We start from the raw sequence: 27,965 nt of genomic DNA on the forward strand, positions 1-27,965 counted from the left end.
GATTTACGATAGGGGTTGGCCACTATTGAGAGATTATACGGATTTAAAACCTTTGTTGAGAAAATATGCAAATGAGGTGACCGTAGTGTGTTCTACCTGAAGGTTGTGGAATCGTACAATTATGTAGGTATATTATATTAATCTAATTTCAGAATAACAAATAAATAACCGAGTTTGGATTTTTTACAAAACTGCCTAACTTGTTTCAACAGCTATAATTACTGCTGATCCCAAATGTGAGATAAATTAGGCAAATTTTAAAATTATCAATTACTGAAAAAGAAAAGAATAGAACAACTTTTTCCAAAGCACACAATGAAGATTCGATTATATGTGACACTAATAATCCAATGTATGTGTTGAATTACTTACATATCTTTATACATATTATAGCCTCTTCTAAATTTAAAAATGTATATAAATTTTTTTGACTGAGATAGAGTATAATAAATATAATGATATAAAAATAAATAATGGTCTGTAAATCATAAATCTTTTTCTATTATAGGACGAAGCTGCTGATTTCGACTCCATCGTGAATCAATAATTTCTGGGAGCATGGCTTTTAAATAAAACTTTTCCAAATAATTTTCCATTTTTTTTTTTATTTATTTGTTATTCTGAAATTAGATTAATATAATACTCCTACATAATTGTACGATTCCACAACCTTCAGGTAGAACACACTACGGTCACCTCATTTGCATATTTTCTCAACAAAGGTTTTAAATCCGTATAATCTCTCAATAGTGGCCAACCCCTATCGTAAATCATACACTTTCTTGGCTCGTTCTTGACGAAAGAAGATGTTTGGTTGCCTACATTTAGAAAAAATGCCCTTTTTAGGTCTTGCTTTAATCAACAATAACTAAAAGATGGATAGTTTAACGAAAAAATAATTATTAACCCCAGGTGAGCAATAATATTATCTACACTGTCAGATTTTTTTAAGCCAAAATACGTTATAGTTTTGGCTCAAAGAGAAAAATAATTTTTCTGTTTTTATTTTTTATTAAAAAAACGGAAGCCTTTAATGCAATATAAAAACTATTTCCATGAAGATTTTTGTATCACGAACAAATAGATATGTCGCACAAGTCTTCAAGTGCTATAGTAAGGATGATATTGGAAGTGGCGTTTTGCCGTATTTCGGCAGATTTTAATGACTGTAAGGAAGAGCCTTAAGTCAAGTCGGGTGATTATTCCGCCTAGCGCCTCAATTACTAATTCACTGATATTGCATTTGGATCTATAGTTGAAAGAAAAATGTCATTTTAACTCGTTCGTTATATCTGCCGAAAACTATATATTAATATTATTTTTCGAACAGAAAACCCTTTAATATTGTTAATTTCTAATGACTTATGGCTAAAAGTAGCAGACAGTGTTACTTTCGAGCACCCTCAGCTTCTCGAATGTATCGTTCTGTACTCGTGTGGCACAGATTTTAAGAAATTTTGTACTTAGGGGTTATTTAAATAAATTTGTATTTTCAATACGGAGATTATGGCAAATAACTTTTCTTAGCGAGATTGGACTTACATTTTTTTAGAAACCAAAGCGTTGTTCTTTGCTTTGACGGGTATGACATGCTAGAAAATTAAAGCATTACTAATAACAATAAGTTTTGGCAATCGGCAAAAATCTGTGCATTTTTTCTACTTCTATAATAGAACTCTTAGATAATGTAATTATTCTGGAACCCTAACAAATCTGACGTTATCCTTGATTTATCTGAAATCGTTTTTTAAAGATCTGGACACATTAATTAACCGTTTCTTAAGATCTCATCTTTACAATTTATCTAACAAGATTTATAATATAACAGTCTTATAATGTTTATTTTCATTAATATTTAGCTGCGTTATGCTATTCCACGTAACCCTTATAGGCCAGGGCCGATAAATTTTGAGAACAAAAAATTTAGAACAGGATGACACCCATTGGAAAAGGAAGAAAATAAAACAAAAATAAAAGGAAATAGCTATTTATGGTATAAGTGAATAAAATTCCTTTATTCACGTGTATCATACAAGATTTTTTCCAATTTGGAAAATTTTTCAAAAAATTTATTGTTTAGGTGATCCATATACATAAATATTAATTGCACTATTACTAATATGATGAACATTTAAAGAAGGTAAATTGCCTAAGCTGCCTCTACTTTCGTCACGGTCAAATTCAAAGGATGTTCCTGGACTTTCATTAGGATTGTTTTACAGGAGGTGGACTATCAAGCGTTGCAAATTTTAGTTGAATATCCACACATCCATAGCAACGAAAATTTCAGTGGTAGTGCGAATTTTTAGATTTTTTACTTTGTTCGTGTTGTCAATGACAGTGTGAATAAAGTGTTGCTGTAAACATTTTATTCATCCTTCCGATTGAACTATTGTTTTAATAGCGCCGTTTAACATACAAAATGACCATTTTATTAGTAGAAATTGGAAAAAATAATTTACGGGCGATTTGAGGTCGGGAAGTGGAAGAGGGGGAGCTTTTAAGGGTAGAAAACGGTTTATCACGATTTCCGGTAAAACTACAAGTCCTAACGAAAAAAATTAATTAGCAAAGTTCTAGGTAATAAAAGGATTTGTTATCTTTTCTTCCTTTTCAAATGGGTATCGTCCTGTTCTAATTAATTTTTTTTCACTTTTTACCATTTTCAAAGGCTTTGGCACTGGCCTATTATACCGACTGTTACTTTCGAGCATTCTCTGATGCTCAAAAGTCTCGTTCTGAGTAACATTATAAAATATTAAATTTGGATCAATAGTTGTCAAACAAATGTCATTCTAACTCGTTGGTTAAATCTGCCGAAAACTAAATATTAATATTATTCCTCGAGCAGAAAACGCTTTAGAATTTTTAATTTCTATATTGACTTATCGCTATAAGTAGCAAACAGTGTTACTTTCGAGCACTCTGTGCTCCTCGAATGTATCGCTCTGTACACGTGTGGCAGAGGTTTTAAGACATTTTGGATTCAGCAGTTATTTAAATAAATTTGTATTTTTAATACGGAGATTATGGCAAATAACTTTTCTTAGCGAAATTAGACTTAAGTTTTTTTAAAACCAAAGCCTTGTCTTTGCTTTGACGAGTATGCTATAAAGCATTACTAATAACAATAACTATTAGCAATCGTTAAAAATCTGTGCATTTTTTCTACTTCTAGAATAGAACTCTTAGATAATGTAATTATCTTGGAACCCTTGCAAATCTGACGTTATCCTTGATTTATCTGAAATCGTTTTTAAAAGATCTGGACACATTAATTAATCGTTTCTTAAGATCTCATCTTTACAATTTATCTAACAAGATTTATAATATAACAGTCTTATAATGTTTATTTTCATTAATATTTAGCTGCGTTATGCTATTCCACGTAAACCTTATAGGCGAGGGCCGATAATTTTTGAGAACAAAAAATTTAGAACAGGATGACACCCATTGGAAAAAGAAGAAAATCATACAAAAATAAAAGGAAAAATAATTTACCGGCGATCTGAGGTCGGGAAGTGGAAGAGGGGGAGCTTTTAAGGGTAGAAAACGGTTTATCACGATTTCCGGCAAAACTACAAGTTCTATCGAAAAAAGTTAAATAGCAAAGTTCTAGGTAATAAAAGGATGTGTTATCTTTTCTTCATTTTCCAATGGGTATCGTCCTGTTCTAATTTTTCTTCACTTTTTACCATTTTCACATTTTTTGGCACTGGCCTATTATACCGACTGTTACTTTCGAGCATTCTCGGATACTCAAAAGTCTCGTTCTGAGTAACATTATAAGTTGCTAATTCACTGATACTCAATTTTAGTCTACAATTGAGAGGAAAATTACATTTTAACTCGTTGGTTATATCGGCTAAACATAAATATTAACATTATTTTTAGAGCAGGAAACGCTTTAATATTGTTAATTTCTATTGACTTATGGCCAAAAGTAGCAAACAGTGTTACTTTCGAGCACCCGCAGCTTCTCGAATGTATCGTTCTGTACGCGTGTGGCCGAGATTTTAAGAAATTTTGTACTTAGCAGTTATTTAAATAAATTTGTATTTTCAATACGGAGATTATGGCAAATAACTTTTCTTAGCGAGATTGGACTTACATTTTTTTAGAAACCAAAGCGTTGTTCTTTGCTTTGACGGGTATGATATGCTAGAAAATTAAAGCATTACTAATAAAAATAAGTTTTGGCAATCGGCAAAAATCTGTGCATTTTTTCTACTTCTAGAATGGAACTCTTAGATAATGTAATTATTCTGGAACACTAATAAATCTGACGTTATCCTGATTTATCTGAAATCGTTTTTTAAAGATCTGGACACATTAATTAACCGTTTATTAAGATCTCATCTTTACAATTTATCTAACAAGATTTATAATATAACAGTCTTATAATGTTTATTTTCATTAATATTTAGCTGCGTTATGCTATTCCACGTAACCCTTATAGGCCAGGGCCGATAAATTTTGAGAACAAAAAAATTTAGAACAGGATGACACCCATTGGAAAAGGAAGAAAATAAAACAAAAATAAAAGGAAATAGCTATTTATGGTATAAGTGAATAAAATTCCTTTATTCACGTGTATCATACAAAATTTTTTCCAATTTGGAAAATTTTTCAAAAAATTTATTGTTTAGGTGATCCATATACATAAATATTGATTGCACTATTACTAATATGATGAACATTTAAAGAAGGTAAATTGCCTAAGCTGCCTCTACTTTCGTCACGGTCAAATTCAAAGGATGTTCCTGGACTTTCATTAGGATTGTTTTACAGGAGGTGGACTATCAAGCGTTGCAAATTTTAGTTGAATATCCACACATCCATAGCAACGAAAATTTCAGTGGTAGTGCGAATTTTTAGATTTTTTACTTTGTTCGTGTTGTCAATGACAGTGTGAATAAAGTGTTGCTGTAAACATTTTATTCATCCTTCCGATTGAACTATTGTTTTAATAGCGCCGTTTAACATTCAAAATGACCATTTTATTAGTAGAAATTGGAAAAAATAATTTACGGGCGATCTGAGTTCGGGAAGTGGAAGAGGGGGAGCTTTTAAGGGTAGAAAACGGTTTATCACGATTTCCGGTAAAACTACAAGTTCTAACGAAAAAAATTAAATAGCAAAGTTCTAGGTAATAAAAGGATTTGTTATCTTTTCTTCCTTTTCAAATGGGTATCGTCCTGTTCTAATTTTTTTTCACTTTTTACCATTTTCAAAGTCTTTGGCACTGGCCTATTATACCGACTGTTACTTTCGAGCATTCTCTGATGCTCAAAAGTCTCGTTCTGAGTAACATTATAAAATATTAAATTTGGATCAATAGTTGTCAAACAAATGTCATTCTAACTCGTTGGTTAAATCTGCCGAAAACTAAATATTAATATTATTCCTCGAGCAGAAAACGCTTTAGAATTTTTAATTTCTATATTGACTTATCGCTATAAGTAGCAAACAGTGTTACTTTCGAGCACTCTGTGCTCCTCGAATGTATCGCTCTGTACACGTGTGGCAGAGGTTTTAAGACATTTTGGATTCAGCAGTTATTTAAATAAATTTGTATTTTTAATACGGAGATTATGGCAAATAACTTTTCTTAGCGAAATTAGACTTAAGTTTTTTTAAAACCAAAGCCTTGTCTTTGCTTTGACGAGTATGCTATAAAGCATTACTAATAACAATAACTTTTAGCAATCGTTAAAAATCTGTGCATTTTTTCTACTTCTAGAATAGAACTCTTAGATAATGTAATTATCCTGGAACCCTTGCAAATCTGACGTTATCCTTGATTTATCTGAAATCGTTTTTAAAAGATCTGGACACATTAATTAATCGTTTCTTAAGATCTCATCTTTACAATTTATCTAACAAGATTTATAATATAACAGTCTTATAATGTTTATTTTCATTAATATTTAGCTGCGTTATGCTATTCCACGTAACCCTTATAGGCCAGGGCCGATAATTTTTGAGAACAAAAAAATTTAGAACAGGATGACACCCATTAGAAAAAGAAGAAAATAAAACAAAAATAAAAGGAAAAATAATTTACGGGCGATCTGAGGTCGGGAAGTGGAAGAGGGGGAGCTTTTAAGGGTAGAAAACGGTTTATCACGATTTCCGGCAAAACTACAAGTTCTATCGAAAAAAGTTAAATAGCAAAGTTCTAGGTAATAAAAGGATGTGTTATCTTTTCTTCATTTTCCAATGGGTATCGTCCTGTTCTAATTTTTCTTCACTTTTTACCATTTTCACATTTTTTGGCACTGGCCTATTATACCGACTGTTACTTTCGAGCATTCTCGGATACTCAAAAGTCTCCTTCTGAGTAACATTATAAGTTGCTAATTCACTGATACTCAATTTTAGTCTCCAATTGAAGGGAAAATTACATTTTAACTCGTTGGTTATATCGGCTAAACATAAATATTAACATTATTTTTAGAGCAGGAAACGCTTTAATATTGTTAATTTCTATTGACTTATGGCCAAAAGTAGCAAACAGTGTTACTTTCGAGCACCCGCAGCTTCTCGAATGTATCGTTCTGTACGCGTGTGGCCGAGATTTTAAGAAATTTTGTACTTAGCAGTTATTTAAATAAATTTGTATTTTCAATGCGGATATTATGGCAAATAACTTTTCTTAGCGAGATTGGACTTACATTTTTTTAGAAACCAAAGCGTTGTTCTTTGCTTTGACGGGTATGACATGCTAGAAAATTAAAGCATTACTAATAACAATAAGTTTTGGCAATCGGCAAAAATCTGTGCATTTTTTCTACTTCTATAATAGAACTCTTAGATAATGTAATTATTCTGGAACCCTAACAAATCTGACGTTATCCTTGATTTATCTGAAATCGTTTTTAAAAGATCTGGACACATTAATTAACCGTTTCTTAAGATCTCATCTTTACAATTTATCTAACAAGATTTATAATACAACAGTCTTATAATGTTTATTTTCATTAATATTTAGCTGCGTTATGCTATTCCACGTAACCCTTATAGGCCAGGGCCGATAATTTTTGAGATCAAAAAAATTTAGAACAGGATGACACCCATTAGAAAAAGAAGAAAATAAAACAAAAATAAAAGGAAAAGTAATTTACGGGCGATCTGAGGTCGGGAAGTGGAAGAGGGGGAGCTTTTAAGGGTAGAAAACGGTTTATCACGATTTTCGGCAAAACTACAAGCCCTATCGAAAAAAGTTAAATAGCAAAGTTCTAGGTAATAAAAGGATTTGTTATCTTTTCTTCCTTTTCGAATGGGTATCGTCCTCTTCTAATTTTTTTTCACTTTTTACCATTTTCACATTTTTTGGCACTGGCCTATTATACCGACGGTTACTTTCGAGCATTCTCGGATACTCTAAAGTCTCGTTCTGAGTAACATTATAAGTTGCTAATTCACTGATTCTCAATTTTAGTCTCCAATTGAAAGAAAAATTACATTTTAACTCGTTGGTTATATCGGCTAAAAATAAATATTAACATTATTTTTCGAGCAGGAAACGCTTTAGAATTTTTAATTTCTATGTTGACTTATCGCCAAAAGTAGCAAACAATGATACTTTTACTTTATTTTATGAAGAAAATTAATACTTTATTTTGTCATTTGTATGGATATGGCCAATACTTGTTTAAACTCCATTAATTCAAAAATAAAATAGAAGACATTGCTGACTTTAAAACATTTTACTTTGTGATTCTACAGCACATGGTGTAAGAAATTTTCTATTTAGCAATTATTTAAACAAATTTTTAGTTGTAATGTGGAGATATCTAGCGCTTTTGCGGTAAATTCATAGTAAATGTATTTATTTATCTAGTAAGTTTAACTCTTTAGTCCGAAGAAAGCTTCATTCTTCTACATATTATGTACTTTAAAAATATATATATTTCGTGCACGTGGTTTATAGACAATTTTCATATGTTTGTGAATGGTTAAATATGCTATAAAATCATCTATATATAATAAATCTATAATATTTTTAAGCTGATTCAAAGTTATATACTACTTGCAAGAAGTTAGAAAGTTATTTCTAAGTATTCAGTATTATTACTTTACACTTTTTCTTTTGATCTGTCACAAAAGTCGCACTTCTGACAAAGATGATAAAGTTGATAATTCCGAAATAATAATATTAGCTGTCTCATTAACATAGATATTTTTTTTTATTATTAATACTTCCCTTCTCCAACAAGCAATATTTTATTTTATAATTACCATTAAGATTACTTTTGTCAATCATTTAATAGTATTATTAAAAAGACTAAATTATTACTTTGTAAAACCTTTTTTTGTTATAGTTACATATATCTGTGACAAAAATTAAACTTTTTAGCAATAGCATCTTTAACTACAATGCACGTGTTTTTCATAATTTACATACACCATAAATTATGCTCGTTAGATGGTTTTACAGAAGATCTTTTATTTGAATAGGGAACATTTTTTAAATCTATTGACTGTAGAGTATACAATTATTTTTAAACAATAGCACCAGTGTTTTTTTATTCAGAAATCGTGAACGCGACAAAACACTCTTCTTTATACATCAATTAAAATGTTACATTTGAGGTAAAATTAATAATCTCTAAATGCATGATTGGTACATGTCATGAAAAATACAATGACTCCCTCTAGTAAGCGGTGGTAGAACCTTCATGCTTTTAAAACTGCCAAACGTATCTTCAAAAGTATCGTTTAGAGTTTTGGAGTTTTGGTAAGCTACTAGTTTCTCAATTTTACCTTTGCATATTACAATGGTTCCCAATAGTAGCTTTCAGTATTATATGCGAATAACGCTGTGAAATCTAGTATACAGAAAGTATCTTTCAAGAACCAAGTGTGGTATTTTCACTAGTTTTGTTCTAAACCACAAAAAGTGCCGTTAAGTAACTTTCAGTATAGAGTATAATTATTGCTAATATCACACTCATCTTGTGTTAAAACAAAAAATGAAAGAAATTTTCATTGAAATGCTACAGCTATATATATGCAAAAAAAAAAGTTCCTCAAAAGTAACGATGGACATATATATATATATATAAAAAACTAATTAAAGCTAGACGAAACAACCTCTACCCTAGATTTTTAACTATTCCTTAAGTTCTTTTTTAGATTCAGTCAGTAATTTCTGAAACTCGCAGGCTTTCTTCATGTATCTGTTGATGCTTTTTTCGAATTCAGTGGCTTCTTCATCCTTCGATAAAATCGATGTTGAGGGTTTGAGCGATCGGACTTTTATTTAGGAAATACAACTTCAAACCGTTTACGATTTTCCTCGGGTCGTCGATATTTAAATCGGTGAATTTTTCCGTAGGTCGATGTGGTAGAATGGTTCTTCAAGCGTATTTTGTAAAAAGACTAAATTTTTTGATTAAATGTTTTTTATTTTCCTTTAAAGTTACAAAAGCTTGCAAGTGAGATTCTTTACTCAAGGCAGAGATGAAAGAAGACATTTCAAATTTACTAACAGTAAAGTAATTGAATTCACAATTCTAAAGAATCCTTACAGGCGAATACGTGGACATTTACACAGCTACTCAATAAAAGTGGGGATAGAAGGATGATAAAAGGTAATATGGGTTCTAGGCCAGTTTGACCTCATTTGACCGGGCCTAGAATTCCAGCTATATAACTACTACTGACATTTCATTAGGTTATTTCTAATCCCCTTAAAAAAATTAGGGACTTCCAGCCTTGGGAGCTCAGCCAAGTTGTGCGCCTTCCCACAAGGGTGTTAGAGAGCGCACTGTTTGCTTTAGCCATTCGAGAGACACCTCGTCTTTACCGGTTATCTTTAGGATTTCTCCTGTGTACTTGATGCTCCTGAATGTGGCTGTTTGCCTTCCCGATGGTTAAGTTGTCTGTCCAGTGCTCCCATCAGGCCATTTTGTACCAACTCCACCTGGTTAGCAGTCAGCTTGCAAAGTGGATGTTGTACATCAATCACAGCTTCACGGAGATGACTTGCAGCTACCTCCGTGTAGCTATGTTCTTTAGAGGTGGTGTGCTGCCTCCTCATTCGCTTTTGCTTTTGTGCTACCGGAGGTGTGGAATTTGAAGACCGCACTCTCTTTTTTGACCCTGAGGTCCTCTCTCCCCTGGGATGTTCTGCCTTTTGCCTTAGGGGTTTATCTCAAGCGAGCCTTCCTCCGCCTTTTTACCTCCACCCCACAGATTCGCTTCCTCTTAGGCGGTTGCAACCCCACAGTGGCTGGGTTTTCAATTTGAGATGCACCCGGGGTTATACATTTTCCTTACAATTACTACCTGCTGAATGTTTTGATGTAAAATTATTAATGAGCACACTGTTAAATGATCCTTTAAATGCAGATGGCTCGAGTTAATATTTCTAGCCCTATGACTTGCCAAACTGCGCCAAAAAAACTTTCCAGGGGATCCTGGTTAAAATTGCGCAAGCATAGAAATTTAAACCCATCTTTTTGCAATTTTTCCCAAACGTATTTTAACCCTCTCATTGTTGTGATCCAATTTTTTCCAGATGGAGTTACGACGTTTTTCCGCTTTGTCTGCAAAACGCGTATACTCGTAGCTTCATCCCAAAATTCGTTGTGGGGGGACTTATCTTTAATTGCGCTTCGAAGTTTCTTTCCATCGACTGTGTCAAGAGATGAGCTATTGACACTACCAAACAATTTATCTATAAACAGTAAGAACACACTAGTATCCAGATAAACCTGTGGTGTTTCAATATTTTCTAGAAATTAAAAAAAAATCGTAAACACAAACCAACTGAATGTGAAAATTCTTACCTTGTTTAGCTAGAGGTCTCATCACAGCAGACACTCTGCGAAAAAACTTGTGCAGCATATTTAACTTTAATTTTTTACATTTTGTCTTTATAAATGCGTTCATCAGTTAATTTTGCACAAACTTTGAAATCGTCCTCCTAGCATCAGTTTTTCCAGTTTGAAATTTTTCAGATTTCCGTTTAAATTGGACATCGTAATCTAGCATATGCCTTTCAATAGGTGGGGTCTCCCCCAACTCGTGGGTCGGGTATATGGGGAATAACCCTTAACACCTTCAATTTTAAACGCTTTAGCGAATCGCGCAAGGGGCAGCTGTATAAAATTAAGGCTCTCAATTAACCTGATTGAATCGCCGCATGTTATAGAAATGTCCCTGTTCTCAAAACTTGCGGTCTCCAGCGACTCCGTTTTCAGAAATTTTTCGCAAAATGAAACAACCGTCGAACCTCTTCATGTTGTGCGCTATAGCAGTTATTTTCAATTTTTTAGCCGCGGCAGCTAAATAATTTAGAAAATTATTGACCCGCTCTTTTTTAAAAATTCTTTGTCTAATGCCCCAATTTTGGCAAGAACCTTGTATGTTTTCGTCGTTGTTAATACAATGACGACATGCTTGCTGCACAACACAAGTGTTCGGTTCGTGTAAGTAGGTAATTACCTGTAGCCATTGCGCTGGGTTTTTTCGGTAATCTTCCGATTGGTCGTTGAATTTAAACGTACCAAAACCCAAATTTTTTAATAAATCTTTCAATTTCTTGATTGCAAAGTGTATTTTTGACATCTGGGGTTTGCTTATCATCGTGTTTTGGACTCTGGAATCTGGTCACAAAGTATAATTTACAGCGACTATATCCGTGAAAGGCGCTTTAAAACGTAAATCAACCTCGTTTTGTTGTCATGTTATCAAAATGAATACTTGAACAGAAATAAACCACGAAAGGCAAAAGTATCCATCATATATGTATAACATATATGTGTCAATGAATCTTACAAATAAAAAAAATGTTCACTTTTTTGTCGAAATATATTTATTTATTTTTTCCATCGGTCTAATATGCCGTATACATGTTTTCGGATGGCGTAAAAAAATGTACATCTCATTTCAAATAGAAGGGTATGACAATTATACTTTGTACTAATTATGTTTAACAATACTTCGTCTGTAAATTCGGCAGCATTGTTCAACTTATATTTGGCAACCTCTAAACCAAAATCGTCGTAATTGGGCCAACATGCTTTATGTACATTGTGTTCGCCCAATAAATTTATAACGATAATCGCAGTTCAATAATCTTGATTATTGATTCTACCGAAACAAAGAGGGGATGCTCTGTTATCAGAAAAACAGGCTAGAATATCACTACCTTGTTTCGGCACAGTATTACATTGTACTTTTTCAATGCACAAAAACCACGTCGGCCAGACACTAGATTTTGATTTTGAGGCACCACCTTCAACATTTTATGCGAGAACTCCACAAATTCCCGCTGGTCAAACTGAAAAGGTCGTCTCGGCCTCGTTATACATTCTGAACACCTCTTTGCCTGTGAGCATTTTTAGCCCCACAGCCGCAGATAGACCACGTCCAGACGGAGAGAGCTGAAACGTTGTGGAACCCAACTATTTTTCACGTGGTAAATATCGGGCCTCTTCACCCCGACGTTTTTCTGCGCCCAATCTTGCTTCGTAGTAATCGCAAACTTTTATGAATACATCGTCGTCGACAGCGAGCTGATCCCTATCGTCATCGAAAATTTCGTTGATCGTAGGATCGACAGATTCACTGGTGCTGTTTTTGTTCACGATAAATTCCTCAATCAGACGGCTATCGAGGAATGCCTTTCTAGGTCGACTGTTTGAATATGCTTCAAGGCAAACGAGAGAATAATATTCTTCTTCTTCTGAAGAATCTGGTGGCGTGTTCGACTTCTTTGTCTTCGCTTTACCGAAGCATTTGCTTTAAAGTCGTACTTGATGAAACCTTATCCTTATCGACAGTCACGTATTGATACACAAAAAGAAAATTACAATACAAGATTGTGCAAAGCCAGAAGGGTTGTTGAAAATGCATTTGCAATTTTAGGACAAAAATGGCGAATCTTTTACAGACCAATTGAATTGTCTGTACAGAATATATATAGTATTTTAATAGTAAATACAGCTTGTATCTTGCATAACTTTTTGACAACAGAAAAGAGTGATGCTAGATATTTTGAAGATTTGGAACCTCCAGAATCAGGTTTAAATGCGTTTCAAGCTCTCATCCAAATAATTAAATGTTGCATCTTCTTGAGATAACTGTAAATATCTTCGTAAAAATTTAAGTTTTAGGGATTTTAAGCATGGTCCCTTTGCTAAAATTTTCCTATTGCCAACTTATTTGTACTTATACCCCATAGGTTTTATTATTCTGTTCAGGGTTCTCAAACTTGCAGTGTACTCTAGTTCATTTTTTGCGTGGTCAAATAGATCTTCTGATATGAAGTACTCGTTTTTTTTGTTCATTTCGTATATATGCCTACTAAGATCCTCTTTAAACTGGAAGTCGATGTAGAAATGAAACTTTGGCTTTTTACCGGTTTGAGGATTTTGGAAAGGATAACCGGATCGATGATGGTGTAAAACAGATCTAATTTGACTTCTTCACCACTAATGGATCAAATTCGCACCTGTGGAGACGGCCGAAGAGGACGATGCCGTCGATGCTGGATACATCGGCGGAGATGACCCGGATGAGGGGAGTGGGTTTATTCGTCTTTTTGGAGACGATTCTCCACATTTTGTCGATTTTAAGGTAGTGGGCAATTTCGAGGATATCGCGTTTTTAGATGTCGAGGTCGACATCTATGGAGAAGAATGGTGTTTTTTTTGCTGGGGTTTGAAATGTTTGTATGCTTCTGCCTCCCGTTCCGCATTCTCTACCTCTAGCGGTGCCAATGCTAGGAACTGGCTCGGTCTTGCGGAGGGCGACAGACGTCTTCTTCTTCTTCGCACGACATGTTGTATCAGAAACAGAACACCAGCGAAGATTACGGTGGAGGCGACAACATAGCCAACGACCGAAGTGTGTAGTAGGCTCGTCGCGTGTCGCTGGGCCTCCTCTTCTTTCAGGGCTTCTACCTCTAGCTGGTCCAGGTTATGGTTAGCAGCAGCTATATCCTGGACGAAGTTGTCGTACCATCCCAATAGACGGATGCCGTAGCTTCGTGAAATTCAATTTTTTTAGCAGGATTTCACTACAACAAATCGCTGAGATCCCCTGCAGTTGTTTGCGATTGTAATACTCCCCGTACAGTCAACAAATCAAAATAAAATCAATTTTTTTTCTCCCTAAATTTCAAATTACTAATCTATTTCTTGAAATCTAATCTATACAATAAAAAATAACAATTATTACAATTGCTTGTCATAACCATGAAATACACGAAAACAGGGCTCTTAAGCACAGGCCTGCAATTAGGGCAATACAAATTTGTTTGTTCTTTAATTTTATTTTGATAACAGACTCTGCAGTCTCTTCGCTGCACTCTTCTCTTCGTTCCCTCCGCTTTAGGTAGCCTAGAAGGTAAATGCATCCCTTCAGGTCATAAAAGTTGGCCCTCTGTCCCGAGTATTTATTACACAAATATCAAGCATTGAGAAGGAAAATTTGTAAGGTGTGGAGACCAAGTTTCTTGTACCATCTTATGGTTTTTCTATCACATGCTTTGTGGGCCAACATTTGGTCCTTATGGTCGACCCCCGACATGAATTTATTGTACTGGATTATGGCCTCCGGCTTAATTTTCTTTTGACCTCTTCGATTTTCTATTTCCTGCATAGTAGCACTATATTCGGTGCTAATAAAAGTCACTTCCCTTTTATCGCGCCACTTGCACATTGTAATTTCATTCAATTCGTCACATTTTGTTATGAGATCCCCTGGTTTCAGTTTCGTGTTTACTACGTCGCCACAATTGCTTTTTCTATTTGCTCGTAGCGTACCTGTATAGTACGTTTGCTTGTCTAACAATTGTTTTGCCAAAGAATGACTATTGTAAAAATTGTCCATAAAGAGACTGTGTCCCTTATCGAAGTGTTCCCGCGTAAGTTCTAGTACTACTTTCGATGCGTGTCCAACTGCACTTGTGATCTCTTTGGGTCTACTGTAGACTAACAGTTTAGAGTAAGCGCAGATGGTTCAGCCAATACGTATGTTTTTATGCCATATTTATGCGTCTTGCCGGGTAAATTTGCCGAAGACCAAGGCAAAGTGTTAAGATTGGGCTGAAGATAAAGATCATCGAACACACACAGTACCTTTCAAAACACTTCATGCCATTTGAGATCGGTTTCAGTTGTTAATGATGGCACCGTTTAAGCCAGGATCAATTAATATACAATTTACGTATGATGCAGTGTTCGGATTGATGGCAATTTGAAACTTTTCTGGAGAAAACGATAGGTTTTAGGTCCCGATTTATAAATTGCCAATAACAACGCTTTTTTTGTCCATCGTAAACCTTTTGTCACCGTTCCCGAATGTTTTATTTGCGACTTGATGAATATTTTAGCTGCAGGTGTAAGAGTATTTAGCAAAGTAAATTTTGGATCTGTTAAGAGTAAGGTGGGATTAGTGAGTGCAAATAAATTTTTGCGACTTCTGCATATCTTTTGTACCCTGGGCGAAACCTTTTCATAATGTTTAATGAAGAGCTGCTTCCTGGGCATAAGGTGTCTGATTCGTGTCCTTTCCAAGTCTTCCAGGTGCAGTTTCATAATAATAATAATAATAATAATTGCATTTATTAAACTACAATAAACAAAAACGCACAACTTACATTCTAAAATAAATTCCTAAAATAAATTAATTGCATAGAGAGACGAATTAATGGAGCTTGTCATGGTTTAATGGTCTGCTGGGTGCTTCTTCGAAAAAAAAATATTTACCAAAACACCTTCAGGCCAATAACTAGGAGAGAGGAGAGTTTCTTTAAGATCTCTGGGAACTGCAATTTTAAAAGAAGAGTAAACATCGGGTTTCTTGGAAACTAACTTTTCACATAAAACGTCCTTGTTCAGAGTACCAAGGTAATCTAAGATATCTCGTTCAGTTGTGGTGTTTGGTGTATCTGCAATGAATGATACTTAACCCTTTCGTTACGGAATTTGTCCTAACGTCGTACGAATTCTTTAAAAAAACTGAACAACACTTTCGAGCATAAAATATATGAATAAATGGCTGTACATTTATTTTTTTACTCAGGTCCTTATGAAAGTCCTGGGATGATATATCCCAGCAGTATTTTTCTTTGGGCTTTATAAGTCCCATTAGTAGTTAGAAAATATTTACAAAAATAAGTTTATTCAAATAAGGATACAATAATTCGATAATTTTATTTGGATGATGCGGCATAAACAGTTTTTACATAAAGGTATGTCACAACCTGGACAGATAGTTTTTGTGCGAGCTTCTCTCTTTGCTTGGGAGCAACGGTAACATCGTCGTCGTGACGTTGTTTGTTGAGGAAGATGAGCTCCAAAGTTGATCATAATTTTCTGTCGTTTTGAAGGTCTCCCAGCGTGTCCACAAAGTCTTCTTTTTATATTAGCTGTTCTACTAGTGGTACCAAAAAACTCAGCAATGGGGAGTTCTTGTTTTGTATGTCATTATATACAATCCATGAGTTTACAACTGCCGACATCAGTTTGTGGGTAAATCCTTGCGTAATCGCTGACGCCCAGTAAACGGAAATACCTTATGGGGTCCAACGTACTCATTCCAAACAAAACCGTTTGTTACCTCATCTTCTGACGGATTTTCATTTTCAATGTTTTCCGTTCTCAATTTCTGCAACTGTCAATTCATGAAGAATAGTTTCGATATGTTCATGGTTTTCATCTTCCTCCTCAGATGATTCAAAAGAATTTTGCACTTTCATATTATCAGATAATTCTTGTGCGACAAGTGCTGGAGGGGTCTCTGGAATCCATTCTGGATCTCGCACTGAATCATCTGAATCGTAATCAGATGAACTGCTTTTTTCCAAATTGATTTGCGCTGCAATTGTTTGCAGCTGGATATCTGGTAACGGCCTAGACGTTTCCACATGTTCGATTGAATATGTAATGCACAATTCACTAGAAATTCTACTCGATAAAATCTGCACTCGCAATAAACGTAACCTCATTCACATATGCACGACGTGACCTCCGAAAAAAAAAAAACGAACAAAAAATTTCTTGGCGGGCCATGCTATCATAAATAAATGACAATAAAAAAATAACAAAAAACCATAAAATGGAAAAAAGTACAAAAAATACATTACAGGAATATGTTTTTAACGACAAATAAGCATCGGAATCAATAAATGATCAGCACAATATTCCCTTCTATTGCTCGTACTCTAGTGAGGAGGTCGTCGAAGGAGTGGATCTCTTCTCTCTTCAAACGGTTACGTAGGCCAGCTCGTATCAGACCGAACAAGATATCGATCTGCCAACTTTCTTCCATACGTCGGGATAATCTCGCGAAGATGTCTCGTTGAGCGGTGATATATCGATCTATTCGCATGTGTTCTGGTTGCGGCATGCCAAATATATCTTGGAAAAGCCGGAAGTTCGACTTTGCGGGCGCGTACGCCCATCGAATCAGGTCCTCCTAAGTTTGCACTTGGTGTTTAACTCCGTTTCACCATTGACTTGCCTCGTCAGTCAAAAGTAGCGGGAGTCCTCTGAGTGCATTTTCATCTGAAACGCCTTCCACGTCTTTATATATGGAGGCAGTAGTGATGAATTCTTCGACTTTCGACGCCGATCTTGTTCCATTGAATCGGGCGGTGCAGTATGTAAAATTTCTCCCGTTCGCGGCTGGCGGCTGGTGAGCGCGAAGGAACTCCTGGAATTGTTCTTGCGTCAATTGAATGGCCATTTTTTGGTTCAGTCGTGGAGTCCTTCTTGGGTAAGTGGTGAGCTTTCGAGCTCCGCATACAGGCGCAATTTTATCTGCCATCAGCCAAATTATCCAAACTGTCGTTACTGGAAGCCAGAATGGATCTCACAGTGACGGGTAATAGTTATATAAACATAGTTCTCAAAAATTCGTCCTGAACTTCAATGAAACCCGTGGTGAAATAAAAAGGTAACTTTATCGTTTTTAAAACACAAATAGCAGCTTAAAACAAATAATTAATAATAATTGGATGAATATAATTCATCTGAAAAAGAACCATAGTAGGCTGTTATATCGCTGCCTCGATGATCCACTTGGGATGAGGGTTCTGAATGAACAACCGAAATAATACGTGGTTGATATTCATCCGGCTGAAATTAGATTACGCTGAGGTTAGAGTTCAGTCTGTTCTTATGTAGCGCTAGGGTCGTCATATTTTCTCATATCTGCATCGTACTGTATCTTGTTAATCAAATGTTAGATAACATTTTTAGTGTAGCAATTATACTTTCGATGTTTAGTAGCGACATACTCCCCAAACACGATGGTCGCATCCCTTTCGTTATTAATAGCATTCTTCAAAATGGCATATACCTCATCCGTATTGAAATAAACCCATTTATCGCTTTGGATCATCGTCTGAATGGAGGGCAGAGCGAACAAGTCGAGTTCCTACTTTACGCATTCACAACTCTGCGCGTGCAAGAACGACATTATTTCGAGACAGCTCGATGCGAGCGCGTTTCGGAAGCTTCTGAATCTTATTTTTCATCCTTCTTTTTATGAGTCCCGAACCGGTCAGATCGGCGATCTGATTTTCGGCGTTGCGTATTTTCAACACTCGATAACGTGTCTCCGATACCTGAGGTGTAAACGTACAATTGAGAGGGCAAGCCCAATAACACGTTGGCCGGATTCGTCTCGGGTGGTAATCCTAATTGTAAACTGAGTCTCAGCGATAGCACGAGCGACGTTATGCAAATGCCGGCCGATTTCACGGTCACTTTATGGTAAGTGAAACTCGTGATTAATTTCTAAACGGTATATTTATAAATTTTGCAAAGTATTTTTAATAAGCATGATCTAACAGCTTGAGATACAATATCGGCGTTCACTTCGTATTGTTGTCCACTATTTTCTTGTGTTATTAGTGAACAACTGGCAAAATAGTGTTCTTCATAATCGAGGTGGTCTCCAGAAGTGGAAGCTTCGGGAGTCGAAGTATTGCGTTGGTTTCGAAAAGTGGAAGCTTGGTTTCGAGAAGCTCCGGGTTCAGGAGTCAAACTATAGCGTGTATACTCTGAGAGTGAGCTCGAAGGTCTAGAAATTCGAAGATGTGCATTTAAAATTTTCAGTCTTTCTTGTGACAAATATATAGTTATTAATAAAAGTTTGACAATGCTAATGGCAAACAACGTAATTGGCTTGATACATGTAGTCCGAATGTATCAAATTCATCTTGACGGATATTTTGAGCCAAAGTTTCTAATCTATTGACTGTTTGTAAAACAGGTGGGTCCATTGTAGGTGGGTCCATTCTTCGGGCACGCTCGGCCTTCTTCGGGCACGCGTCGCTGTTTGTGTTCACCGCTGAATCTTCGCTTTCTTTTGCCTGTAGCCAAAAACTAATATAAGTTTATTTGTTTTAGATACCATCTACAAGAGATCAATGGATGAAAGATTTTTTAGATCGCTGGCAATTTCCTTTTTGCTGTGGCGCTATTGACGAGAAACACGTCTTAATACAAAATCCACCACACGGAGCTTCAGACTATTATAATTACAAAGGCACGTATAGTGTGGTATTGTTTGCTATAGTGGCTGCATATTACCGTTTCATATATATATAGATGTCGGAATTAATGGACGCATGAATGGTTCGCATATTTGGGAAAAAAAAACGTTCTACAGTGCTCTTGCAAGTAATAATTTGGAATTACCCAATAAAGCGGATTTCATTGGTGATGACGCTTTCCCTTTGACAATCAACCTAATGAAACGATGTTCAAGACATGAAGGTTTGGAATACAAACAAAAACTCTTTAATTACAGACTACCAAGAGCACGCCGAATCGTAGAGTATGCCTTTGGCATAATAGCTTCCGGATTCAGAGTATACAGAAAACCTATATCTGTTTCACTAGATAAAACTGATTCTATTACCAAAGCGACCTGTGCGTTGCATAATTGGCTTCGGACTAATCGCATATACATGAATACTCCCGAATTAATTGACGAACAGGACTTCAGTTCAGGAACAATCAGAGAGGGAAGTTGGAGAAGCATTCCTGTGGAAGAAGTAGTTAAAATAATAACACCGTTGTCTTCTAATAACTATTCACGAAATGCGAAAGATCTGCGCGATAGATTTGGTGACTATTTTGTTGGACCTGGAAGAATTCCGTGGCAAGATAGAATGATTGTGTAAATGTTGTTACGTTTAATTATAAAAATGACCCTGTTTACATGATATTATAAAACACAAACAAGAATACTTATTTTTAATAAATAATAATTAACTTACCATGTTATCTACTGTTTCTTCCTTCTATCACCGGTTTTAAAAACCGGTCAGCTACTGAAAACAAAATTAATTGAGGTTTGAATACATCATGCGTGCCCGGACCACTCTTCTTTAACTTCGCTACCTTATTGGCCTCTCTATTATATGTGGTTCGTATATTTTTTATCTTCGATTTAAGCTCTTCAACTGTTAAGGTCAAACGCATTTCCTGAATAATAGATTTGATAAATTCGGTATTGCACATCAGATGAGAGTATTTTAGAAATCGTCGCAGGAAACAGGTCTTTCCCGATCCCGTGGGACCGGTTACGACACACGTGAACGTTCGCCCTGATGACGCACGTCGCATTATAACTTTTTGCACTCTGATACACAACATAATATACCTCTCGAAAGACAATAACAACAACTTTTCATCATCAATATTTTTTATTTATTCGTCTACAGTCTACGACTACTACAATCACGTTACCACTTGTTCTAATCTGTAAAATACCCCAACTGTTCCTCCACGTGATGCTGTAGCGTCACGAGTAGCTTCAACGCTATCTCGTAATAGCATCCGCTCGTCTTGGTACTCTTCTTTTATTATTTTCAATACAGCCTTCTCGAGCGATAAATTCAGGTCGGCGTGTTCAAACATGTACGTAGCTACCCCGCACACGAACCCTTCCAGTTTTGGGTATATGTTCTGCTTGATGGTTCTCGCATTCAGCAAGTTGACCACGTAGTGGGACACGTCCAACAGCGTAGTGCCAGCGTAGCCACGGTCGTCATTCATCTTGCTGCTGAATTTGATCATAACACTCCAATTTAAGCAAGAGCACGTCTTTAGGTACGAGCTCGATCACAACCAACACTCCCGCATCGACTTCACAAGTTTCCCGAATTCTTGCAAGGTGAAGGTCGCCGCAGCGCTCAATTCAGGGTTGTATATTTTCACGACCGGCACAACCTCCAGTTTGCTGGAGGACTTGGTCAACGGCACCATTACTTCGTCGACGAGGCGATACTTTTCGTTCGTCCTCTTCGCACGAGCCGCTGTTTTCCGTCTCCTCCACCTCGTCCAAAGCCTTCGTCCCCGTAGCCGTTTCTTCGGGCTCGGCCTCGCACCACTCCGCAGGAGTCATAGGGACGTCCACACCGGTAAGCGGGGCTTGGAGGGATCCTCCTTGACGAGGACAACGACGACTACAACACGGCGTATCGGGCACCTCGTCTTCCACCTCCACGGGGACGGACAACACGGTCCTCCTCTTCTTCGTGGGTTCGCAATTCATCTAAAAATGATAATAATAATAAATTTATTATGGAATTCTCCATTTACAAAGTAAAGAAAATACATTTGTGGTAATGCAACAATTTGTTTATAAAATAAATGAACACTTGATCCAAAAATTGAGATAGAAACTCATTGACAGTTTCCATCATTCTTCGTTCTATCATTTCAAGGTCCACATTATAAATAGGGTACCAAATAGCTGAACAGTATTCAAGTCTAGATCGAATTAACGAGCAATATAAAATTTTCAATGCACTCATAGTAAGATCTCTACAATGACGATATATAAAACCCAATATATTCAAAGCAACATCAAATATTACACCTAAATCATTGACTTCAGTGACACGCAACAACGGATGGTTCATTAAGGTATAGTCAAACAGAATAGTTGATTTTATATTAAAAAAGGATATTATTTTACATTTCTTAGTAGATTACTTAAGCACCAATCCCGTATTGTGTCAATACCGATCCGTTGCATCTTGAATGAAATTAATAATTTTAAACAGCTTGAGGTCGTCCGCATACGAGAAATTAGAGAATTTGATCATATAAGTCAGAACATTTATAAAATTGGAAAACAAAACAAAACAGGACCACAATGAGTACCTTGTGGTGTTTGGAGACCCGTTCAGAGTCTCGTTATTAATAAAAACTTCGTTTTAACACAACAACAAATATATTGATAAGTTTCGCCTAGATGTTACAAGTTTTAAGTCTCGCTTTCGAATGAATAAATATACAAAAGGATGGGTAAACCCGAAGGGGCTGCAAGGGCCATAAACCCGATTCGGTGCGCACAAGGTCGCTTCAAGAGGACCGATATTGTTGGCCTGAACATACCGCCGACCTTGAAACCTTCTAGGGTTCAACCAAGAATCGCCATAATATAGACTGAATACAAAAATATGGAAGCCTACGGGAAGATTACACAAACACTAATGCGGATTAAATACAATGATAAACCTACTAATTGAAATTACTCGTAATTCGTCAGTACGATTTTAGTGTCCTCTGTACTGATCGGCAAGCGACATAGTTTATGAAATGAACGTTTTTTCACACCACTTTTAGTCTTTAGCGAAGCCACTCGCGGTAAACCGTCTTTACCGTAATGCAATTCGGTAATGCGCGCTAAGTTCCACTGCAATGGATGGACGTCGTCTTCGACGATTAGCACTAGCGAGCCAACTGTTGTTGTGTTACACGGTCGTGTCCACTTCGATCTCCCCTGCAGTCCAAGAATGTACTCGCGGTTCCATCTCCGCCAAAAATTTTGGCGTAGTTGTTCTACACGTTGCCATCTGGATAGTCGATTTGTGCTGACTTCGGTGATGTCGTCTTTGAATACCGCAGTCAGAGATTCTCCTGCAAGGAAATGTCCGGGAGTTAAAAGTTCGAGATCATTAGGATCATTACTGAGGGGGGTGAGAGGGCGCGAGTTCAAAATCGCTTCAATTCGCGTCAAAAGCGTATACAACTCTTCATAAGTCAAAAGTGCAAGCCCAATTGTTCTTTTCATCAGAGTTTTGACCGATTTGACGTTAATCTCCCATAACCCACCCATATGCGGTGATCGTGCTGGAATAAAATGAAAATCCATATTCCTCTCTGCTAGTTTTCCTATTACCTTTGACTGAAAATCTGAAGATTTTAAAAATACCTTAAGCTTTTGCGCTTCGTGATTTGCCGCACCAACAAAATTAGAACCATTGTCCGAATATAGGTGACGAATTTGACCTCTTCTTGACACTAATCTCTGCACAGCCCCTAAAAAGGACACATTTGTAAGACTACCGACTAGCTCCAACTGCACGGCCTTAGTCGCAAAACAGACAAAAATTGCGATGTAGGTATGCCTTTACACTTCTTTTTCCTCGACCGGTTGACTCCTTAATTAAAATCGGACCTATGTAATCAACGCCGGAAATAAAGAAAGAACGATTTGGTGCAAGCCTCTGAGCAGGTAAATCCCCCATCATTTGAATAGTTTTCCGGGGTTTATTTCGAAAACAAGCGACACATCTGTGTATCACTTGCCTGATAACACTGCGCGATGGGATAATCCAAAATTTTTGCCTTATTGCGGCCAGAGTACCTTCGGCCCCAGCGTGTAAATTTTCGGTGTGGTATTGTTCTATGATTAGTTAGTTTGGTCACGGTATGATTATTACTGGGCATTAAGATTGGATGCTTTGTGGAAAAATTAAATTCAGCGTTCCTTAAACGTCCGCCGACCCTGAGTAAATTGTCCTTTGATAAAAATGGATTCAAAGTTAAGATGGAACTTTTACTGTTTATTGGTTTTCCTTTTTTGAGACTATTTAACTCGGTCGCAAATGTCTGGTTTTGTACCCACCGAATGATTGTGAAATTTGCCTTTTGTAATTCGGAGATTTTCAACGGACCGGTTAGAATTAGCGCTTGTCGCTTTGATTTTCTATAATTATCAACCCAACGTAGGCAATACGCTATTACACGATTAAGTTTCCGCAACGAAGATATTTTTGTCATCACGGGTAAAGGTGTTATGATTGTTTCTGCCGCGGCTATAATATTTTTGCGTTTTTCCAGCATTTCGTTAATATCGCTGAAATCGGGATATTCCGATAGAGTTCGCTCGAAATCTGACATGAGCCACGTCGGACCTTTAAACCAAAATTCATTGTTAATAAGTTCACTAGGTTGAAGACCGCGACTTACTAGATCAGCCGGGTTTACCAAAATTTGTCGATACATTTTCGCTATGTCGGCAGTTATTACATAACGATGAATACGAAACCTGGTTGGAATAGCGAACAAATCGTCCTGTATCACCGGATCGCACATCAAATTGTCATTCAACCTCTTCCCGTTATTCGTACAGAATGACACGTCAAAAACCGCCCTAAGCTTAGTGGTACTCCTCGACAATTTAAGAACTGCGTGGTGTGGCAGGTAACAAAACATTCTGTCTTTTAAATTAGGGTTGTTTACAAGTTCCATATGGTCCATTTTGATATACATATTCCTTAATAAAATCCGAATATTGTTCTTTAAATTCCGGCTGTTTTGCAAATTTATTTTCGAGAGAACGGAAACGTTTTACAGCCCCTTGTTGTGAATCACCCAAATCGGGTGGGCTATTCTTAAAAGGAAGTCCTACTATAAACCGACCCTGTGAATCACGTTTTACGGTGTCCCTAACATGCGTTTCACATTGTCTTTCTTCCGGTGAAAGTTTGTCAGCAATAACCCTAACATCTTCAATATTTAAGAATTTGGTTGTTACCTGCTCTTGTAATTCGGTACCGAGGTGCGAGAGATGACACAAAGTTTTCGTTTTATTGTTGGTCAAATTTATAGTACCGCCAAGGATCCACCCCAGATGTGTTTTTTGAAAATGAGGTTGCCCCGGCGCTAAATGAATCTGCTCGATACACATTAATGGTACGAATAATTCGGCGCCAATCAGTAGATCGATCGGTGTAGAGCGATAAAATTGTGGATCTGCTAATTTAATATTTTTCGGAACAGTTATATTTGCTAGATCTACGGAACTAACCGGCAGATTTTCTGTTATTCTGTCTAATATCAAGCATCTAATGTTCTGCGAATATTGATTATATTTTGACTTTATTGAAACTTGCGTCGAGTAATTTACACTACTTGTGGACTGGTTAATACCTCCAATTTGTATTTCTATTTTATGACGTGGAAGACCAAGCCTTTTACACATATCGGATGTTATGAAGTGATTCATGGACCCGGAATCAAGAAAGGCGCGGCATTCCTGGTATTGACCCTTTTTATCCATAATTAGTATTATCGCGGTAGAGAGAATACCCGATTTCAAAGTGTTTATGTCAGAATACGAATTGAGGGACACCGATTCAGATTGTTGTAGCCTCGAAGTTTGCTGATCGTTCGCACCGTGTATCAAGGTGTTATGATTTAGGTTGCAATTTTTGCATCTCGACTTCGATTTACAATCAACCGTCGCATGATTGTCTCTCAAACAATTTTTACACAAGCGTAGCCTATCTACCACCTTTAGTCTTTCATTGATATTCAAATTTGTAAATTCTGTACATTGATTGATATAATGACCCGCTTGTCTGCAATGGTTACACGACTTTAACTTATTGCCATTATTAAAATTAGTCGTGGTCGCATAATTATTGACTTACTATTTGTCGTGGAATTTTGATTCGAAAATTTGTACGCAAGTACTTGCTTGTTTGAATAAAACAACGATTCCAATGTTTGAAAGCGCTTCTCTAAGAATAGTAGCAGATCTTGATATTTGGGAATTGATGTGTTTAATGGACCCTGCCAATCCCGTCTGGAATAGAGATCCAATTTTTCCGTTATAATGGGAACGATAATCGCATCCCAGTTATGTACTGGTACTTGCAATACCTTTAGCGCTTCTAAGTTAGACGTTACATTGTCAATTAATTCGCGTAAGTGATTGTGAGAAGCTTTCGTGATAACAGGAAAGTTCAAAATCGCGTAAACATGTTCTTGCGCTATAAATCTTTTGCTTGCCTAACGTTTAGTCAATAGGTCCCAAGCGATCGAATAATTGTCGTTCGAAATCAACAAGGATTCAACGGCCTTAAGCGCTTCATTTTTTAAACAAGACTTAAGATAGTAAAATTTTTTGCAATTGTCCAATTTAGTGTTATCGTGAATGACTGACCTAAATTGGTCTGAAAAGGAAAGCCAGTCTTTATATGAACCTGTGAACACAGGCAAATTATACACTGGTAATTTAAGGTTCAGTTCATCTGACGTGTTATCCAAATTTGATTGGGATTGACGTACCTGCGATTGCTCCTTTCTTATCGTTTTTTTTTGATAAATGTTTTGATTTCTGATACAACCGTGCAATAACGCGTTTCGAAGACTGAGTTGAAGTGATGGTATGTATTGGGAATAATAAATTGAAATGTGTGTGGATACCGACCTGCCACACGCGGTATTACAATATTAATTTGCGACAATAAGTTTGGTACTCCCGAGACTGCCATGTCACAGTCTTTGGATGAAGATTAGAGAAGCTAAATTTCTTCTGCTTTCAAGAGAGTGCTCATTAGTCTGCTGTAAAAGATCTTGTTGGTCACAGTGTGTTACCGGGTAAACCCCAAACATTTTAAAGTACAAATATTTAATAAACTTCCTGAGAACTCTTTCCAACGTATAAATGTGGCATTGATGATATGGGGACCAAATTACGCAACCATATTCCCACCTTGAACGAACAAGAGTATAAAATAACCTTTTGATACATTCTACATTTGTGAAGAGTTTAGTGTTTCTGACAATAAATCCAAGAGATCTTAATGCTAAAGATGTGACACGTTCGATGTGCGGAATGAAAGTTAGGGCGCTGTCAATTAAAATACCCAAGTCCAGTATTTCACTGCAATTAGTTAGAGCGAGTCCCTTAATATTGTAATTGTACGATATAGGCCATGGAATAAATATCTTAAAGGAATGATATTGCGCAGGTCCAAGGCCACGCAATGACGGCGAGTGGTGACCACTTCGATCACCATCAGACGTGGATCGAGCGTGTTTGCGCGCTCTGTTACTGTTTTTCCGCTTTTTTTCTTAGAGAATTTCATCTACAATGCGTTGTACAAGGTTTGGAGGCAACAACAATAATCGTTACACAACATTTGAACAAGGTATTCACTTTTATCGGTTTCCCAAAAATGCCGAAATACAAAAATTGTGGGTTATTGCTTGTTGTCGCGCTAAAAAATAAATACAAACTAGGCACGAATTTGTTGCAAAAATTTTGTGGTCGACGATTATGAAAGAAACCTTAAACACGAACTATAAAATTATTTTCCCAAAAATGCAAGAAAATTTAAGTCAACTGGGATTCCTTCATTGTTTCTGCCTAAAGGCAAAGAAATTTCTACGAAAGCAAGATAAACTCAAAATTACCAATAATTATATGAAACAGTTGTTACAAAAATCTACGATCATCAAATGTAGCAAGAATGTAAAAAAAAAAATTCCGATTAAGAATATATTTTAGAATTAAACAACTTAATCGCTCGTTAAAGGATGTAATTGGGGTGAAATAAATAAAAAAAATCTAAAATTTGTAAGTAAGCACTACATTTTTTTGTTTCATATTTTTTTACATAAATCACAGTAATATTCTGTCGGTTGTAACACTTATTTTATTTTTTATTATTTTATATTATACTGATTTGAATAAAAAGTGCAGCACCTATTATTCGTCAAGGGATTTTGTTGAAATTTTCACAGAAGCTATAATGTAGTGCGACAAGAAAATGATTACAATTTGAAAAAGAAAGGGTAACAATTAACAAAGTTACTTAATAATGAGTTGCCCCACCGCGATTAATTATGGACTCATTTACTCGCCGAGGTACACTATCAATCAGATGATTAATATCGGCC

The 27,965-nt window shown here is 36.2% G+C and overlaps 2 protein-coding genes across 4 annotated transcripts in view; one reads left to right on the forward strand and one right to left on the reverse strand.

Annotated features, from left to right (window-relative positions):
• The window catches only part of LOC135123560 (putative nuclease HARBI1), an 85,294-nt gene extending 65,080 nt beyond the window's left edge, over nt 1–20,214 (forward strand). For 2 of the 3 annotated variants that reach the window (XM_064048342.1, XM_064048344.1), the window contains 2 exons: nt 19,380–19,518; nt 19,581–20,214. In XM_064048342.1, coding sequence (XP_063904412.1) covers nt 19,380–19,518; nt 19,581–20,158 — 717 coding nt within the window. In that variant the 3' untranslated portion in view covers nt 20,159–20,214. The remainder of the gene's footprint in view (nt 1–19,379; nt 19,519–19,580) is intronic. The other variant, XM_064048345.1, reaches the window with a different exon arrangement.
• A 2,304-nt stretch (nt 20,215–22,518) lies between these two features.
• LOC135123821 (uncharacterized) overlaps nt 22,519–27,965 on the reverse strand; it is a 183,826-nt gene continuing 178,379 nt past the window's right edge. The window contains exon 2 of the mRNA XM_064048696.1: nt 22,519–22,907. Coding sequence (XP_063904766.1) covers nt 22,519–22,907 — 389 coding nt within the window. The remainder of the gene's footprint in view (nt 22,908–27,965) is intronic.

This window comes from Zophobas morio, unplaced genomic scaffold (assembly GCF_036711695.1).
Source record: "Zophobas morio isolate AGI-343-1 ecotype UQ-CSIRO unplaced genomic scaffold, CSIRO_AGI_Zmor_V1 ptg000006l, whole genome shotgun sequence".
NCBI lineage: Eukaryota > Metazoa > Arthropoda > Insecta > Coleoptera > Tenebrionidae > Zophobas > Zophobas morio.